This window comes from Nyctibius grandis, chromosome 32, assembly GCF_013368605.1.
Source record: "Nyctibius grandis isolate bNycGra1 chromosome 32, bNycGra1.pri, whole genome shotgun sequence".
NCBI classification, from domain to species: Eukaryota; Metazoa; Chordata; class Aves; order Nyctibiiformes; family Nyctibiidae; genus Nyctibius; species Nyctibius grandis.
Window position 1 is genome coordinate 5,564,684 of NC_090689.1, and position 18,835 is coordinate 5,583,518.

At 61.8% G+C, this 18,835-nt stretch overlaps 1 protein-coding gene across 1 annotated transcript; it reads right to left on the reverse strand.

Annotated features, from left to right (window-relative positions):
- Positions 1-1,001: 1,001 nt before the first annotated feature.
- ETV5 (ETS variant transcription factor 5) lies at positions 1,002-15,225 on the reverse strand. The gene is made up of 13 exons (XM_068421050.1): positions 15,181-15,225; positions 14,565-14,702; positions 14,321-14,408; positions 14,125-14,172; positions 13,961-14,011; positions 8,241-8,370; positions 7,853-8,101; positions 5,881-6,140; positions 5,092-5,151; positions 4,632-4,700; positions 4,210-4,379; positions 3,349-3,450; positions 1,002-2,724 (listed from the first exon to the last, which is right to left on the reverse strand). Exons 2-13 carry the CDS (start codon positions 14,607-14,609, stop codon positions 2,503-2,505), a joined length of 1,494 nt encoding a protein of 497 aa, XP_068277151.1. The 5' UTR covers positions 14,610-14,702; positions 15,181-15,225; the 3' UTR covers positions 1,002-2,502.
- Between the last annotated feature and the right edge of the window lie 3,610 nt (positions 15,226-18,835).

Sequence of the window (18,835 nt, forward strand, 5' to 3'; positions counted from 1 at the left end):
GAAGCTCACCATGAGCCAACAATGTGCCCTTGGGGCCGGGAAGGCCAATGTGTCCTGGGGTGCATGAGGAAGAGTGTGGCCAGCAGGTCGAGGGAGGTTCTCCTCCCCCTCTACATGGCCCTGGTGAGGCCACACCTGGAGTAACTGTGTGCAGTTCTGGGCCCCCCAGTTTGAGACAGACAAGTAGCTACTGTAGAGAGTCCAGCAGAGGGGTACGGAGATGGTCAGAGGGCTGGAGCATCTCTGCTACGAGGAGGGGCTGAGGGAGCTGGGGCTGTTCACCTGGAGAAGAGCAGACTGAGGGGGGATCTTATCAATGCTTACAGATACCTCAGGAGGGGTGTCAAGGGGATGGGGCCAGACTCTTCTCAGTGGTGCCCAGCGACAGGACAAGGGGCAACGGGCACAAACTGAACCATGGGAAGTTCCAGCTGAAAATGGGGAAAAACTTCTTTGCTGTGAGGGTGCCAGAGCCCTGGCACAGGCTGCCCAGGGAGGGGGGGAGTCTCCTTCTCTGGAGATATTCAAACCCGCCTGGACACGACCCTGTGCAACGTGCTCTGGGTGACTCTGCTTTGGCAGGGGTTGGGCTGGGTGATCTCCGGAGGGCCGTTCCAACCCCTGCCAGGCTGGGATTCTGTGACGCACTAGCTGAGAAACCTTTGGGAAGAGGCAATATTAAATTGAAGCCGCCCCCATTTCAAGTGCATCCTCTCACTGGACGTGGCTTTGTGACAGCCGTGACACCATCCAGACGTAGGCAAAACAGCCTCGTGGCTGGGGTGAGGACATGGACCTTGGGCTGAGGGCAGCCCTGCCCTGGTGACCTGGGCCCCCACCTAGTCCCAGCTCCTACAAAGGACACATGCCATGGGCCATACCCTGGACCACATCTGCCCCCCCCAAGCACATCCCAAGGCTCCCATCCTCCCAGCATCCCACGGCGCAGGCAAAGCAGGGGCCCAGGCAGCCAGGGAGGAACAGAAAGCAAGATCCTTTATTGTACACAGTACAGAATGTAATGCAGCTTTGCAGGAGATACATAGCCCTGCTCGAGTAAAGATTATTTCAAATCAGTCCTCAGATTAACCCCTTCCACACTGTAGACCTGCCACACCAAGCAAACACCAAAAACCCTGTCCCCAAGGTGGGGTTCCCGCAACCAAACGCTCCCCAAAGACACCGGCCACTGCAGACCCTGCACGGAGAGCAACCAAGTCTACCCAGAGTTAATCTTCATACTTCCCCAAAAAAGAATGAATCAGTCAAAAAAAAAAAAAACCAAAAACAAACCAAAAATCCAACCAAAGCTAACTAAGGAAGAGAAAAAAAACTTTCCTATACAGCATTTACAAGAAAAACATGTAGCAGGTGGGGATGGGGGAGAGGAAGGTATGGATATACGAGTGGTGGAGGAGTGTTAGGAGGCGCAGCGGGGAGGGGGGAGCTGGAGGGCAGCCGGGCACTTGGGCAAGGGGGTGGGGGACCCCGCTGTCCCTGCCCGCCGCGGCCGTACGGCCCAGCTCCGAGGCCATGCCGAGCAGAGGGAGGGGGAGCACGGCTGAGCCGGCACCGGGGTTCAGCCCTGGCTCCCCCGGGGAAAGAGGACTTGAGCGGTGAAATGGAGTGGACCAGATACTTGGGCAGCCATCCCCGTGGGCACCGAGAGCTCCCCCTGCAAGGACAAGCCGGGGGGTGTCCCCGGGGACTCTGGGAACAGCAGCCGAGCTGCAAAAAATAGCTTTGCCTTAAAATACAAAAAAATCTACAAAAATCAGTTTAGAAACCTTTTTTCCTCCCCTAAAATATCCAAAAGAAAAAAAAAAAAAGAGGGGGAGGGAGACAGTATCGGGGTCTCCTCCCCTGAAATGCAACCCATGGCCCGCAGCTCAGCCAGGGATGAGGAGTGAGAGGGGCACGGAGAGGACCCGGGGGGGCTGGGAAACTGTTATATCAGGTTATATGGTGAGGGGCGGTTTGGGAAAGAAGGCAAAAGGCTCCTGGGGGCCGGGGTCGGATGCTGCGCACATCAGCACCCCCTGCACCCCTCCTCTGTGCAAATCAAAGCCCTTTCCACCACGCAAGGCAGCTACGCGGATCGCGCTCGATGCAAAAGCAGATTGTCATGACAAGTGGCCGGGCGGCCGCGCCGGCCCAGCCCGGTCCCCGGGGCACTGCTGGAGCCGTCAGCCCTCGCCACGCTCGGCGAGGAACGGGGGGGTGGGTCAGAGACTGAGGCTTTAGCTCCCGTCGCCCCAAAACGTCGCGCCGGTGCTCGGCGGGAGGTGCCGGCCACGGGCAGCCCTACGCACTAGCCCTTGGACAGGAAGGGTGGGAATTCGGCGGTGACACACACGGGGCGTTTTAGATTCCTCCAATTTGTGTGTGTGCACGTGGTTTGGTTTTCTTTTTTTCCTTACGAACAGCAAAAAAATATTCTTTACAAAACCGTATTAGCCCGAAGCGGGTGTGCTAGTGCTCGTGGCTCTGCCGGCCGGGCAGTCAGTACGCGAAGCCCTCGGCGTAGGGGAGGCTGCCGCAGGGATCCATCTCCAGGAGGTACGCCGAGCTGTCCTCGAAGTGCGTCAGCGGCACCGTCTCCTCCTCCAGCACCGGGCAGTCGGGCTCCGTCTTCAAGAAGGGACGTTGGTTGTCAGGGTAGGCCATGGAAAAGAGGGCGTCGGGGTCGCAGACGAATTTATAGACGTATCGCTCGCCAGCCACCTGCGTGCGGGAGGAGGCATGAGAGGTGCCCGCACCTTTGCCCCCGGGGAAGAACAATGCGGCATGACCAACACTGGAGCTAGCAGTGCCCTGCTGTGACAGCGGGGACAGTCACAGAATCAGTCAGGTTGGAAGAGCCCTCTGGGATCATCGAGTCCAACCATTGCCCTGACACCACCATGGCAACTAGACCAGGGCACTAAGTGCCATGTCCAGGCTTTTCTTAAACCCCTCCAGAGATGGTGACTCCACCACCTCCCTGGCCAGCCCCTTCCAATGGCTAATGACCCTTGCTGAGAAGAAATGCTTCCTAATGTCCAACCTGAACCTCCCCTGGTGAAGCTTGAGGCTGTGTCCTCTTGTCCTATTGCTAGTTTCCCGGGAGAAGAGGCCGACTCCCACTCCACTATAACCTCCCTTCAGGTAGTTGTAGACTGCACTAAGGTCACCTCTGAGCCTCCTCTTCTCCAGGCTAAACACCCCCAGCTCCCTCAGCCGTTCCTCGTAGGTCAGACCCTCCAGACCCTTCACCAGCTTGGTCGCCCTCCTCTGGACTCGCTCCAACACCTCAACATCTTTTTTGAACACCCTCCACCCACGCCCTACGGCAGCGGGGTCACTCACCTTCTGCATGATGCCCTTCTCGTAGTAGTAGCGCAGGGAGCGGCTGAGCTTGTCGTAGTTCATGGCCGGCCGGTTCTTCTGGATGCCCCAGCGCCGTGCTACCTGTGGGCAGAACGGTGGCAGCCGTGAAGGCTCCAGCCAGGGCCTGGCCACAATCGCAACCAAAATGCGGGGTAGGGTCTTGTTTCTGGGGGCTGGAGCAGCCGGGGACGAAAGCGTCGCCGCGGTCCCCCGGCAGCTCCCCGCCTGCTGCGATAAACGCTCCAGCTCCAAGCGCCGGCTGCCGCACCACCGCCGCCAAACCGGGGGCCAAATCAAAAGACATTGATGAGGGGAGCCTGCCAAAAAAGCTGCTTCAAAAAACCGCAATTTCCATGCACGGCATAAGAGATATTACGGGTAATTACCCACAATGCGCAGCTCGGCGCTACAGCTGCGTTCAATTACTGCCCAAACTGCTGCTTTCTCTTGTGCCACCCTCCTGCGGAGCCGCACGGCTCCAGCACGGACACGGGGCGAAGGGTCGGAGCGGTGTGGGACGGGGGGAGCCACGGCCGAGCGGCAGGGCTCGGCACGGCACAGGGGCGATGCCACCGCGGCTGGTGACCACCGGCGGCTCCGGGAGCTCAGCACGTGCCGTGAGGCAGCAGCAGAGATTAAAGGCGAATTTCTACGGCTGCCTAGCGCAGGCGGGCAGCTGGCCTTTCCCCTCTCACCCTCAAAAGCTGCCCAGAGAGTAACGACACGTGTCTTAACATGAACTGCTGCGTCGCACGGGAAGGATCCAGCCCCCCACCCCCAGGATCAACCCACAGCCAGTCCCAGGTTGCAGCCCCGGCGCTGGGACAGGACCCCCCCTACCTCCTCGGGCTCGATCAGCTTGAACTCCATGCCCCGGCCGGTCCAGGCGATGAAGTGGGCGTTGGCGGGGTCGTCCAGGAGGGTGACCAGGAACTGCCAGAGCTGCAGGGACCCGCGCCGCTGGTAGGGAGGGCCCTCGCGGTACAGGGTGGGCTCCTGCTTCACTTTACCTGGCCCGCATCGAGACACGGCTGGTTAAACACCCCGGCCCTGCCCCGCTCCCGGGCTGCGGGCAGGCGAGGATCGGGGATGAGGCATGGTGGTGACGCCGAGCAGCCGCACAGGACGATGCTCGGCAGCTCTCAAGAGCACTGCCCCAGCACAGCTTGGCCTTCAAAGCCAGCCGCTGCAGAGCCCGGCCCCAAATCTCCCTCCATGAGCCCTGGTCACCCCCCAGCCCTCCTCTGGGGTCGAATTCTTACCCTCCAGCCGCTCCGGTACCACGCACGTGTCATCAAAATACAATCTTGTGTCCTTTTCATACGAAAATCCTAGTGGGAAAAGACCCCCAGTGTGCACAAGGCCCATCCACCACCCCCAACGGACCCCATAAAACCCCTGGCTTGGCCCAGCCCAGCCCCAAGACCCTGTCCCCCAGCGCTGGGAGCAGCCCCACCCCCAGTTATTTGGGTGGCATCGGCTGAGCGCCGCGCAGCTCTGTCCTCCCCTCACCCCGGGGAGCTGGGGGAACCCAAAACCCTCTTAGCAGCTATATCGGGCGCGTTATCCCGGATTACACGGCACGGCGCTGCCGTGCCCTGGCCGCACGCTCGCAGACGGGCTCCCAGAGGCATTTTCGAGGTGCCAGCTGTGAGGGGGGTCTGCCTGCCCCAAGGGAGGGATGGGACGGGACACACCGGGGATGCCCAGGGGCTCACTCACCGTCATGGCTGCTGGGGAAGACCCCCCCCCGCAGGTACGAGGACTGGCAGTTAGGCACTTCTGCGAGGGACACGAAGGCGGCGTTAAGGACGTACGTCCCGTGGATCCCCCCAAGCGCATCCCGCAGCCGAGCCCCGGGCATCTCCCTCCACCAGCGCACTGTGGGCCACTGCACCAACCCCCAGCCCCGACACCCGACTATGGGGGGAAACCAGTACAATTTATGGGGGTCACTGGAATGATGGCTGGGAGCAAGGTTTAAGCGAACTTGGGTTTTCAGCGCGTTATTCAGGCGCCGTGGGAAGGGAGGCATCGCCACCCCCCCTGCCATCTGCTCAGCCGTGCCACCCTCCGTCCCCAGGGTTGGGGTATTTTTAGGTCCTAAGGCGATTAGAGGATTTTTTTTCCATGATGCTGGTGGGGTCGAGCGGCCAGAAATCACAGCTGGCTCCGAGCCAGGGCTGCGCAGAGGGGACCCGCGTGGTACACCCCAGCCCACAGCTATGGCACAGACCCCGCTGCGTGGCATCTGGGGAACGCCTGCTCTACTCCCCAGCTTTGGAAAAGAAAAGAGGGAAGAAAAAAGAGGGGGAAAAAAATGAAAAGAGATCATCTACCACTGCAGGAGAAGCAGTGGCTGGCACTGGCCAGCCCCGGGCTGACACAGCACCCACTGCCTGAGGCCCTGCAAGCAGAGATGGCTCCGCACCCCTGGGCGCTGCTGGTATAATCCATACCCCCCCCCCCCCCAGCGCCAGCACCCAGCTGCCCCCACCGACTCGCACCCACCTGAGTCGATGCAGTAGTCCCGGGGCTCCTGCTTGATGCCCATGGGGGGCTGGAAGCCGTGGCTGGGGGGACCGGGCAGGCCGGGGCCACCGTGCTCGTAGAGCGGGTCGTGGTACTCCTGCTTGAATCCCTGAGGGGGCCGGGGGGCGGCGGGGCCGAGGGGCTCCGACAGCTGCCGGTGGTAGACGGGGCGGCTGTCCCCCGGGACCCCGGGCTGGGGCGGGAAGGGGTGGCAGGGCTCCGACAGCTGCCTCTGGAACCTGGGTGACAGGGACGCGGCATTACCAAGGGGTGAAGGGGTCAGCCCTGCTGGCACGCCGCCGGCTCCCACCCCACACCGGGACACTGGTGCCAGCTCAGTGCCCTCAGCCCCGGGGTGCTGCTGGGGTGGTTTGGGTGGCGTCACATCCCACCCGCAGCAGGCTGGGACGGTTCCTCAGGAGCACGGCCATCACGAGGGCTCGTCCTGCAGGGACCCGGCGGGGTGCTGGGGAGCCCCGTCCCCCTCCAAGCACTGGGGACGCCCCGGTGGGGAAGCAGGACGGCGCGGGGGCCATCATGGCGAAGCACCGCGCACCTCGGGCGACAGCAGCCCGACGTGGCGGCGGGGATGGCCGGGTGAGAGTGGGAAAAGGAAACAAAAACCCACCCCACAACAGTAAAATCTCTGTATATCAGTAAAACCTCCCCCGGGGCGGCCGGCAGAGCCACAGGGCCCGGGGGATGCTGCTTACGCAAAGCCAAATCCACCCCGCAGCCCTGGCCGCTAATCCGCCTGCGCGGCCGGGATTAGACCTTGCACTCGGCGCAGGGAGCACTATTTTCGGCCCGGGGGTGCCACCGTTGCCAGCTCGAGCCCCAGCATGGGCTTTGCTGGTGGCAGCGGAGGACCATGTCAAGGGGGTGCTGCCGCATCCCCTCGCCCTCCGGCACCTTGAAAGGCGAGATCTCCGCGCCCAGCTCCTCTCTCCCGACCGTGTGGTTTGCAACCGGAGCCCTCCCAGCTGCCGCGCTGGGATTACTCCATTTCCGAGCCGCGTCCCTCTGCCCTTCCTGAGTGAAACCCAAGCCCCGCGCTGGCACGGCGCTTCCCGAGGGGTCACAGCCAGCCACCCGCATAGCTCGAAGGTCACCCGGAGCAGAGCCCTGCTTTGCCAGGGAGGGATGCTGACCCGCTGCGGGTGCATCCCGAGGGTGTCCACGGGCCCACGGCTGCCACGTCCACCCCCGTGCCCAAAGGGGACACCCTGCGGCCAGTGACATGGTGGCCATCACCGCAGCAAAAGGCATCCAGGAGGCCGCAAGCAAAGCTGGAGGTCGACTGTGACGTGCACCGTGCCACCTGATAGTGGGAGCAAACCCAAGGGGACGGAGGGGACCGGCAAAGCCTCCGGGGACGCGGGGGTGATGGGGGATAGAGCCACGGCTTGGAGAGGAAGCGGGGAGCAGGGCCTCTCCCTCCACAGCCCCAAAAATCACAGGGATGCCACACGATGCACAGGGGAGCTAAGGACCGGCCCTCAGTCCAGGGGCAGGACGGGGATGTCCCCAGCCTGGCTCTGATGGCAGAAAGCTGCAGCGGGTGGGAGAGAGGAGAGCGGGAGCCCTGACTCAGCACCATTGCCCGTCACCACGGGGACTGACGCAGGTGGCAGCCTCTGCCACCCTCACCTATCCCAAGGGGGAGGCGAAGGGTCTGCCCAGTATCCCCAGGGCTGGGAGGAGCAGGTCTCGGTCAGTAGGCAGCTGCCTCGTGGGGAGAAAGAGCCACAAGATCCCAGGGGGAAGCAGCAAGATTTGCCGTCAGAGGTAGCAATACCCGGCCCGTGGTCCGTGCCACAGCAAGGGGACGAGTGGACAGGCATCCCCCTTCCCTCTCCACACCCTGAGGCCACCGATCCATTCCAAGAAGGCCAAAACCCCCACAAACACCCACAAGATGCCAGCACCCGCTTGGGCGGGGAAGCCTTACCTGTGCTCTGCGGGGTATTGGTTTTCAGACATCATCTTTGGCATGTGCCCGGGTGGGTGAGGTGGCCGCGGCACAGCGAAGCTCTGCTGCCTCTGCTCCTGCAGCGGCACCGGGGCCGTCCCGTGGGCGGCTGCCTGCACAGCCGAGGCTGGCGGCGGTGGCAGGGCTGATCCTTGGTGGGCAGGGGACACCGGCGTGGCAGGCGGCGTTAATGGCTTGAACCCGGCGGGGGGCTTCCTGTCATAGGCACTGTGGAGGCGACAGGGGCCGGGGGCTGACGGTGATGCTCACGAGGACACATCCACGCGGCGGAGGGTGACAAGCGAGACAAGCCCCGGTGCGGTGACCCGAGGGGTCTGCGGGCAGCATTCTCCCTCCAGCTACCTACCAGCAGTTGTAGAGGCACTTGTCCCCGTAGCCAGCACACAGAGCCTGCTCATGGCTGCAGGACGACAGCTCCGAGGAAGGGCTGTGCAGCTCCCGCTTGATCTTGGCCGGAGGTGTGGTGTGCAGGACCACTGTGAGGAGACAGAGGAGGATGGGGGACACAGGCTCACCCACGCAGGAGGAGGCGATGGGGGGACATCACCCCTGGGGAGCATCCCCTTGGGTGCTCTTTGCTCAGGAATCACAGAATCGTATCATAGAATCACAGACTGGTTTGGGTTGGAAGGGACCCTAAAGACCATCTCGTTCCAGCCCCCCTGCCACAGGCAGGGACACCTTCCACCAGCCCAGGTTGCTCCAAGCCCCATCCAACCTGGCCTTGAACACTGCCAGGGAGGGGGCAGCCACAGCTTCTCTGGGCAACCTGGGCCAGGGTCTCACCACCCTCACAGCAAAGAATTTCTTCCTCACATCTCATCTCAATCTCCCCTCTTTCAGTTTAAAACCATCCCCCCTCATCCTGTCACTCCATGCCCTTGTAAAAAGCCCCTCTCCAGCTTTCCTGTAGCCCCTTCAGGTACTGGAAGGTGCTAGAAGGTTTCCCCGGAGCCTTCTCTTCTCTAGGCTGAACAGCCCCAGCTCTCTCAGCCTGTCTCCAGAGCAGAGGGGCTCCAGCTCTCTGAGCATCTTCGCGGCCTCCTCTGGACTCGCTCCAACAGCTCCGTGTCCTTCTGTTGGGGCCCCAGAGCTGGACGCAGCACTGCAGGGGGGTCTCCCGAGAGCGGAGCAGAGGGGCAGAATCCCCTCCCTCGCCCTGCTGGCCACGCTGCTGGGGATGCAGCCCAGGACACGGTTGGCTTTCTGGGCTGCAAGCGCACGTTGCCGGCTCATGGTGAGCTTCTCATCAACCATCACCCCCAATCAGGTGCCAAATTACCCCCCCGCCCCCCGGAGCATCAGGCAACCAAACCCCGGCAGGACGATGCCCCTGACGTGGCAGTGGAGCGAGGCGCGGTGACAGGGCTGACTTCTGCAGGGGAGGGCAGAGCTGCTGGGGCTGGGACAGTCCCTCATGGGGGACATCGCTCACAGAGGGAGGGGGAATCGTTCCCTGGCTGGATGCGAGAGGGGAACGGCACAGGGCACAAGGGGACAGAGCGAGGGCTGTGAGAGGGGAACAGGCCCACGGATGAGACATGTGCCCGGGCTGGGCCAAAAGCTCCTCAGTGAAGGGAGATGAGCCCGGGCACCGCAGGCAGTGGCTGAGCCATGCCTGAGCCATGGCGCGAGAAACAAGGTGGCTTGACAGGCTGGAGCTCCAGGAACTTGTAAGCAGGACACAGCAACCTGCTCGCCATAGTAGGGGCATACCCAGCTCACAATTAGCTGGCCAGAGAGTTGGCCAGTGGCTAAACGGGATCCACCTTCCCTCAGCCAAGGTGCGACCCAGTCCCAGGGTCTTGCAATTGCAAGAGTTCAAGTGGCAAACGGCTCGTTAAACCCAAATCCTTCCCAGCCCCTCCAAGCCCACTCGCTATATATGATTTTAAACCGAGTAATATACGCTTACCCAAACACATTTCTAAATAAATACATGCCTAAATACATGCCTAAATACAAAAGCTCTGGGAAAGGGAACGTGCTCCAGCGAGCTTTACATAAATAGTGCCCGCGAGGAGAGCCAAGCCTAATCGGAAGCGGAGTATTAGCTTCACACAAAGTCTAAACACGGCCCAGCCACAGCGGAGAGGAGCAAATAGCTCCAAGACAACTGTTCACAGCTTGCCAGGTAATTAGCTGCTCCCCTAATTTGTCAAAACCTTTAAAGAGCTGCTGACTCCCCCCTTCTACCCCCCTGCGACAGCCCGGCACAGCTGGTACCAAGGGCATAAACCGCACCCCCCCAGAAGGATTTGAAACACGAAGCGCAGCGCTGAGCCAGCACAGCCCCCCCACCCGCTCCCAAGGCAGATTTATCTCCCTCCTCCTTCTCCCCTGACTCCCCAGGGAAGTTTTGACGCTCTCAGCATTTCTAGCCTTAACGGGGGGCCGGCGCGGCAGCAAAAGCCCAGGCGCCCCGCGAGCCACAGGGCAAGCGAAGGGGAACTGGCTTTGGAAGGGCTCCAGCTGCCTGTCGCGGGCATGTTTCTCCCTAAACAGGCTCCGTGTTGTTGGAAGAGGTTGTTTTTCCCGCCAGCTGTACAATGGGGTCTGGTTATTCATTGAAAAAAAAAAAGTCTCCGAGCAGGCACCACCCTCCATTCATAATTTGGAGCGCTCCATTCATGCGGCCAGGAAAAAAAAAAAAAAAAGAAAAGAATAAAGACAAATTTCCCCAGAGCTTAGCGCTGCCATTCAAGCAAAGGGAAACGAGCCTTCAGATCCTAACAGAGAGCAGCTGGCCCAGCCCCGACGGCGTGCGGCGTTTGGATTCCTTACACAAACCCCGCGGGGCCGGCGCGGCTCGGCACGACACGCTCCGAGCCAAGCTCGTCGTGGCGAGGCCGGAGAGCCCGGCAGCGGGAGCCAAGGGGGTACCGAGGCCGGTGGGGCGGCTCTCGGCGGGGAAGGAGGTGGGTTTGGGTTCCCAGTGGTGAGGAGAGTGGCAGGATGGTTCCCAGGGAAGGGGATGCCCAACGCCTCAAAGACACGCTGGGTGCGTGAGCACTGTTAACCTTTCCGGTCCTGCGCGCGGCACTATGTAATTAAAAGTTAAAAAAAAAAAAAAATAAAAATAGGCAGAGGGAGCAGCTTAACTATAGACGGGGCAGGAGGACTCGCCTTGGCACAGCCACGCCAGGACTGAGCTACAGGAGCGGTGAGAGCACCCATGGGTGCCTGACGGCCCCTCTCTGGGCTGCTCCTAGCCCCTGGGGACGGACGGACCCCAGGGAGGCCGGGCGAGGGGCCTGGCTCCATGTGTTGCTGCTGTGCCCGGCCAGCAAGGCGGCACAACCAGGAGGGGAAGGTGGGGGGACTCAGGGGTACCCCCCATTGCCGTACTGCCAGCCAAGCTGGAGATGCCCCAAACCTCAAACTTCAGCCCAGAGGTCTCCCATGGGAAAGGTGACACCCCAAAGATGTCTGGGGCCTTGAACCACCACTGAACCCCTCGGTGGGGGACCAGGCAGGTTGTTGCCAACCATCAGCATGATGAGATCTCTGAGGCTGAGCCTGAGGACTCTGGCTTTGCCCAAGCCAAGGGGAAGGCAATCAACCCACCATTCCCAGCCTGGCCACCAGCTGGGCACCTTGGCACCCACTCAAGCCGTCACCTGGGAGCTGAGCTTCCCACCTGCCCCCCCATTCCCTGGCGTTACAGGACGCACCCAAGGTCACGCCAGGAGAGGAGCCAGAAATAGAAAGCAGGCTCTTGCTCTTTGTTTAAACAACCCTTCCTCTGAACCTAAACCTCCTGCTTTCATTTTGGCGTGTAGGAAACCCCACTCGTGGCTTTAGCCACGCGCCGCCCGCGCGAGGGGGCCACGAGTCCCCTGGGAGCAAAGCCCTGCGAAACGCACAGCCTCTCGTGGTGCTCGATCTCCCCAGCACGACCCCAGCGCTCCCCAGTTATTTAAAAAACTGATCAAGATATAACATTGCACATCTACGCTTGTCCCCAGGACCGTGCCGCTGGCGAGCCCGCACCTCCACCCAGCCAGGGATGTGGCACGAGGGCCGGGGCAGCGAGCTCAGCAGGAGTCACCCACGGCCTCCTCCCCTTCTCGGGAGGATCTGCCGCTTCTCCCGTTAGCTTAAAAGCACCAAATCCGGCCTCTCGCTGCTCGTGTCTGCCAGGGACCTCGGCTACAAACCCAGAACAGCGAGCAGGCGGCAGCTGAGCCGCAGGCAGCTGCCACACGACGAGGGTTTTTTAGCAAGGTGAGGACGATGCCGCAGTTGGGAGCATCTCCGAGACTCAATGCCACACACGTGGAGGTGTTCCTCGTGGCAAATGGGTCAAACCCGAACCTGGTTTGTCCCTTGGTGCTGCTGCTGAGCCAGGGAAGCTTGGCATTGCCGGGAGTGCCAGGAAGGATTTCCCTTCCCCCGGGAGCTAACGGGCACTGAACCCCAACATAACCCCCAGCCTGGGAAAGGAGCACACCCCTGCCAGCAAACCCCCGAGGCTGCACCCAGATTCATTCCTCTCCTTCCTACACCACACATAGTTCAAAACCGGAGTGAAATGAGAAGATGGGGCCAGAAAGCTGCAAGCCAGAGACTGTCTCCTCTTTAAATGCTCTCCAGTGCTGGTACGAAAGAGCTGGGCATCCCGTCCCCCTCGACCGCAGTCTGAGCCCCCTCAGCCAGCACAACCCCCTGCATGACAGCGAGGGAAACCTTTGCTTCCTCTCCCCGGGAAAGTTAAGGCAGGTTACTCTAGCAGGGAGTCACACAGGGAGATCTCCTTTCAAGTGACAAAGTCATTTCAACACCGGGTCTGCAGAGGCCGAGCAGGTCAGGAGAACATTTAAGAGTCTCCACCAAATGCCTTTTTTTCCCCCCCGGCTTCTTTCTTTCCCTGCATCGCCCAGAAAAGTTTGTCTCTGAGCTCTTCAGGTTACAAGGAAGCAAAAGATTGCCAAAAGGCACTGGAAACAGCTTCAGCTCTAAGAGCCACCCTCCCACGCACGCTGCAGTTTCTACAGCTCCAAGCAAGAGCTGCCGGGCTGCGCTTAGGATGTCAACAGCCAGTTGCGTTTCTGACTCTGGGCTCGTCTTTTATCTCAGGGGAGACAAGGCAAAAAAAAAAAAAACCAACAGAAAGCGCATCTGAAACTCAGGCTGTCTGGAACAGTTCAATGGCAAGCTTCCCATTCCAAAGTAATCAAAGAGCAATAATTAACACGGGTTTACTGGAGGAGAAGATCCCCTGCTGCATGCTGTGACAAAGCTGGAATGAAAAAATCTGCTCCGACTGCAGGCTAAATTTGATTCCCTTCAAGTCCCGTAGCCGTCTCGCTCGGCAGCAAAACCCAGTCACCAACCCCAAGCTACTACTTCTGTTTGCCAGGTAACGATTCAAAACATCCTGAGCCTCCTCCCTTCCCCTCCAACCGAGCCTTCGACGCCAGGAGAGCCAGTGCCCGAGAGCCACGCGAGCACCGCGCGCCATTAACCACCCCCTGCCCTCGCCGCTAACCCCTTCTGCCAGCCAAGCGCCGCTCAGAACCAACTCTCCCTCTTATGCAATTGGAGAGGGACCGCGTTCTCGCTGGCCTCCTTTGAAACACGCTTGCTTGCCAGTGATTAGCGCTGCTTAAAGCGGCTCAAGTTTCACCGCTTGGGTCGGCTCTTGCCAGCAGCACAGGGCCAAGGACTGTAAAAAGCTCCAGAAACTGCAGAGATTGTGGCTAACCGAGGAGCCCAGCACGGGTTCTCACATCCACTTGAAAAGGAAAAGGAGCGTTTATAAGCGAATCACCGTTACTACAAACAAGCAGCGAGCCTCAGAGGAGCACAGAGATCAGTTAAGAGCTATTTCCACACGTTCAGTTATAATTTTCCCCATTTACAAAAGACAGGATGGTGCAAGTTTCATCTCGATGCACCCAAACCACACGTGCTTTCTCCCCAAACTCCGTGATTTTCACAGTTTCAGCCCCCAGCAACAATCGCTTTCCCAAGGAAGCGGCTCCAAACCCAGAGCAAGGTTTTGCACAGGCACCCAAACATTTCCCCCACCCCCAGAAAATAAACCCCAGAACAATCACTTACAGTTGTCAGATTGGAAATCTGGGACAAATTGTTCGTCATCGGGGACCTGAGCTGAAAAAAAAAAAAAAACCCAAACAAAAAAGTGGTTTTATGGTGTTTTCAGTCCTCAAAAAAATGCTCACGGAGAGACTTTTATGCAGCAAAAGGCGGAGGTGAAGACTTGCCTTCAGCTAGCCAGGCCTCTTGGAGCTGGCTGAGATCCTGGAAGAGCTCTGGAACAGAGTGAAAGACTTATGAGCTCCACAGAAGAATAAATAAAACTGCCATTATTTGCAGGATTATTTCTAAACCCGACAAGACACGAGAACGGTCTCACGGGGCCTCAGCGAGGCCATGGCTGCCCGGCCCAGCCCTGCCTACCTTCCGAGTCGTGGGCCAGGTCGGTCTCCAAAAATTTCCTTTTCCTATCGGACCCTGGTCGGCCTCGACCTTCCTCAGTGCAGGATTTCTGCAAGGACCAGGGCGAGAGCGGTTTGGGAGGGCTGCAGTCCCCAAGGATGGGGGGTGCCCCCAAGGACGGGAGTGGTGTCCCCAAGGTGGGTGGGGTGTCCCCAAGGACGGGGGCCCCAACCGGGTGCAGGGAGGGGGTACAGGGCAAACTTACCCCGGGGCCCATGAAGGGAACCTGTTGGTCGTAGAAGCCGTCCATGGTGTGGGGGAGGCGGGCAATGCCCCCAGCCCGCTCAGCATCGACACCGGCCCGGGAAAGGGGGGTCCCGGCTGGGCTGCGGCAGGTGCGCGGCTGGGGTGCGGAGGGGAGGAAGAAGGGGGTCAGGATCAGGCCCTGCCTCCTGCCGCCCCCGGGGCCGGCTCGGTGCGGCTGCGGGGCCGCCGCGCCTCCCCGGGGAGCCGACCCGCTCCTTGCCGTGGCGGGTCGCAGCCCCCCGGCTCGTGATGTCACCCAATTTCTATAGAAACGGTCGTGACATCACGCGCGGCGGGAGCGGGAGGGGGCCGGCAGGCAGCCCGGGCCGGGGCCGCTTCGCTTCCCCTCGCCTCGCCTGGCGGCCGCGTCCCGCCTCCTCCCTCCGCCCCTGCCCGGTGCTGGGCGCTGCAGGGCCGCGCCGCGCCGCAGCCGGGCCCCCGTTCCCACGCCGCCCCGCGCGCCCCATTCATAAACTCCGCCCCCCCTCCCCCTTCCCCTCCCCCGCCATTCACACCGCGCGGCCCGCGCCATTCACAAACACCGCCCCCGCGCCGCGCCGCCAGGCCCCGCGTACCCGGCCGGGGCACCGCGGGCTGCGGCACCGCGGGCCGGGGTACGGGGCCGGGCTACGGGGCCGCTCCAGGGGCCGCTCCGCAGCGGGCACCGCGCTGCCGCTCCCGCAGCCCCCGAGCCAGCGGCCTCCGCCGCGCCCCGCCCCGCGCCTCTTGTTTACCCTCGGCGCCACCCAATAGGACGCCGCCGCTCGGCCGCCCGCGCCTTCTGATTGGTTCCGGCGCCGCTCCGCCGAGCACCATTGAGGGCGGCTGGGTGGGCGGGGGCGGCGGCAGCCAATGGGAGCGGCGCGATTTGCATGGACCCCGCCGAGAGCGTTTTTCATTCATAAAAAAATAGAAGGGGGCAGAGGCTGGCGGGCGGGGCGAGGCCGCGCGGGATTTAAAGGGGCCGCGGCCTTTTCCAGGAGGGGGGCTGGGGGGGCTGACGGGGGGCCTTGGGGTTTGCTGGGAGAGCCCAGGGGGCTGGATCTAGTGCGGGGGAGACGAGCACGCCATACCCCAGAGCCTACCGCACTGCAGGCTCAGCAGATGGGATGGACTTCGGGCCTCACGCGCCATGGGGTCCCCTCCGCGCAGGCCGTGGGGTCCCCTCTGTGCAGGCCGTGGGGTCCCCTCTGTGCAGGCCCATATGTTTTGCTTTTGAGAAGGGTTCTTTAGAGAAGACCATAGGGAAAATATTTCCCACCTACAGCGGCTTTGGGGCTGCCCCGGCTGCAGTTCCCCCCTGAGCAGGTTCGTTTACACGAGCTCTTGCAGGACTGCAAATAGCTCAGGGGATTGGGATGGAGCTTAGGATGCAGCCGCGCTTCTGGGGGCCTGCCAGGCCCCCCAGCGCAGCATTGCTCTGCCAAGTGCCTCAGTTTCCCCATCTGTCACTAAAGGTGGTGAGGTCCATGGAGACCTGCCAGTGGAGGACGCAGCAGGTTGCACGGGATAAAGGAACTGTGTGGAGGCCTCGCATTGCAGAGTGAGAATGGGAAATTATTGCTGGAGAAGGGAAAAACAAGGGCTGGTGCTCGGTTACGTAGTGCTCTCCGCTTGGGGAGGAGGGAAACCTTCTGGTCAGGTCCTGGGGAAATGCCCAGGGGTTAGGAAGCCTGTTGGGGTGGGGTTGTCCTCACTGTCTTGAAACTCTCAGCCTCAGGTCATGGGCTTGCTGGTGTCCTGGGAGAGCTGCCTGTGTGGCTGGTGGGAACTCCTCTGTAGATGCTGGGGTACTGATGAGCTTCCAGAGTCCTCCAGGGCCACCACCATCCCCCAGGGCCACCACCATCCCCCAGGGACGACGCTGGCAATGGCACATAGCTTGTGTCCCATTGTGTCCGGGGTGAAATGGCGGGGGGGCTGCCAGGATACACCTCCCACCAGTGCCTGCGTGCTGGGAGGGGGGAAGCGCGCAGAGAGCACGGGGTGTCCTTACGCGCCGGGGAACGCTCCCGGGGGGCTCTGCAGGCGCTGGCACTCTCACTTCCGCACTGGATTCGGGCAACAGGGATTAAATCACCGCTGGTAAAATTAGCAAGATGACACACGGGTGGGTGGGTGGCAAAACCTGGGCTGGGGAGCAAGGCGGGCTGCTGGGGACGAGCCGGGTCGTCGCAGAGCTGGGCACAACCGGTGACCCAAGGCGGCTGCGGCCCCGCACAGGCCGGGGGCTGCTCGGCATCCCTGGGGCCTCTTGCTGCCACCTGGAGCAGGGAGAGGCGGTGGGGGCCAAGTAGAGCCAGGGGGTGGGCGGGTGGGAGGCCACAGGCGTGCCTTGGGAAGAGCTGAAGCCCCTGAAGAGCCACGGCTGGGAGGGGGGGATGGTGACCAGCGCCTGCTAAATTTAGAGCCCACTCAGGGGAAAAAAAAAATCAAAAATTGCAGGCTCCAAATGTAGCTGGTTGCAGCTCCCGCCGCGCCCCGCTCCATCGTGCTGCCGCTGACAACGCCCCTTCAGCCCCAGCGCCCCAAATCGGGCACCTCCCGGTGGAGTCCCCAAAGGTGGGGACCCCGTGCCTGGCTGGGAACTGGGGAACCCCGGCGCGCCCCAGGACCAGCCGAGTATTTCATCACCACCTTTATTTGAGGCAAGCCCGCAGCAGTCCGGGTGTACACGGCAACACGCGCTACGCTACAGATGCCATTTCCATGCAGGCAACCACGGCTAAGCACACAGCAGGAGGACGGGGCCGGGGATCCCACGGGGAGGGGGTTCCCCTGATCTTCGGGGTCCCCCAGCACTGGCTCGGTGGGGCGCTTGCACACTGGCACTGGTGCCTGGGGCTGGGGGGGTGTTTGGGGGCTCCCACTCCATCCCACAGCCTCTAGGGGACAAACAGGGCTGAGCTGAAGGACACCGAGGGGGACAGAGGGTTTCAGAGCCTCTAGTGCAGCCAGGCTGGTGTCCCAACCTCTGCAGGTCCCCTCCTGGCCTGGAGACCTTTGCACCATTGGACTAAGGAGATCGTTAGCTGCCAGACCCGTTGAACCATGGCTTTGGCACAGCAGGAGCGGATTGAAGCTGGGTCCCCTCGGGGAGGTGGCAGGGACCATCTCACTGGTCATCAGAAGGGGATGTCACTATCGGAGCCCGTCACTCTTGGCAGACCAGTGCTGCTGTGTCATCATCCCGCTGGCCCAGGGTGGTGGCCCTGGGCTCCCTGTGCCCTGCAGGACACGTGTCTGAGTGCTCCCCCTCAGCTCTGAGCTCAAACAAGTGCTCCTTGCCCCTGGCACGCTGCCGGATCCATGGGTGCAGGCATGGGTGCCCGCTTGCTTCCCCCAGCTGTGCCACCACCGACAGCAAACCGCTGACCTCGTGTGCTGTCATCAAACCCAGCCCCCACCTGCTGGCAAAGCTCTGGAGGTGGCTGAGGATTTTTAATGTCACCCTCCCCAACCCCGGGGGCTGCCGTCAGTGAGGGGCTGGGGGGACAGAGGCCACCGCTCTGTGGGACCGGGGGTTTCTCTGGCGTAGCTCCCGTACGCTTCCACCTGGCTACTCATTAACAGCCGCCCCGGGTGATGAGGAAGAGGAGGGTGGATTTATGCACCGCGGGTGGAGCGTGCCCGTGCATGCAGGTCACGGCTCCGGCGAGCTGTGGTGACCTCTGCGCCCACCAGCCAGGCCCGGGCTCACTCCGTGGCACAGGGCTCCCTTCTCGTGGCTTCCCGGTTGCCGCCGGCGCTCTCCTGTGAGCCCGGCCCTGGGCGTCACGCTGCAGCGAGCACCTGCCCTCCAGCTCGCCCTCCCCCTGGTGCGAGGGCAGGAGGAGAGGGAGCTGCGGCAGCCCAAGGGGGCCTCCTCCTGTGCCCCAGCTGAGGGGGACATGTGGGCTGGAGGCCAGCTGGGGCTCCCCTGGGGTGCCACTGCCCCCTCCCATGTCAGCAGGGCCCTGTGGCCACTGCCAGAAATGGCCTCGAGCTAAAGCTTGAACGGGCGCACAACAGCACTGTCCCTTTCAGCTCACTGTTCACTCTGAAACATAACGACGGCAACACCCTCTGCACTGCCAGGGTGCTATTGAATGGGGACCTGCAGCATGACGAGGGACTGGGTGCTGGGTCACCAGGGAGGACGGGGTGGCTTGTGTCCCAGCCAGGGCTCCCTGCCCTGTGGCAGGGGCATAGCAGGGACAAGCAGTGGTTTTCCTGCCTGCAGCAACATCC

Excerpts from the sequence above, each read along its gene's own strand:
- ETV5 (XM_068421050.1), bottom strand. The coding sequence starts at position 14,609 with ATGGACGGCTTCTACGACCAACAGGTTCCCTTCATGGGCCCCGGG. Across the intron at positions 8,102-8,240 it reads AAGTGCCTCTACAACTGCTG|TGCCTATGACAGGAAGCCCC; the intron begins GTAGGTAGCTGG and ends TCGCCTCCACAG. Across the intron at positions 3,451-4,209 it reads AGCTGATCGAGCCCGAGGAG|GTAGCACGGCGCTGGGGCAT; the intron begins GTAGGGGGGGTC and ends TTCTGCCCACAG.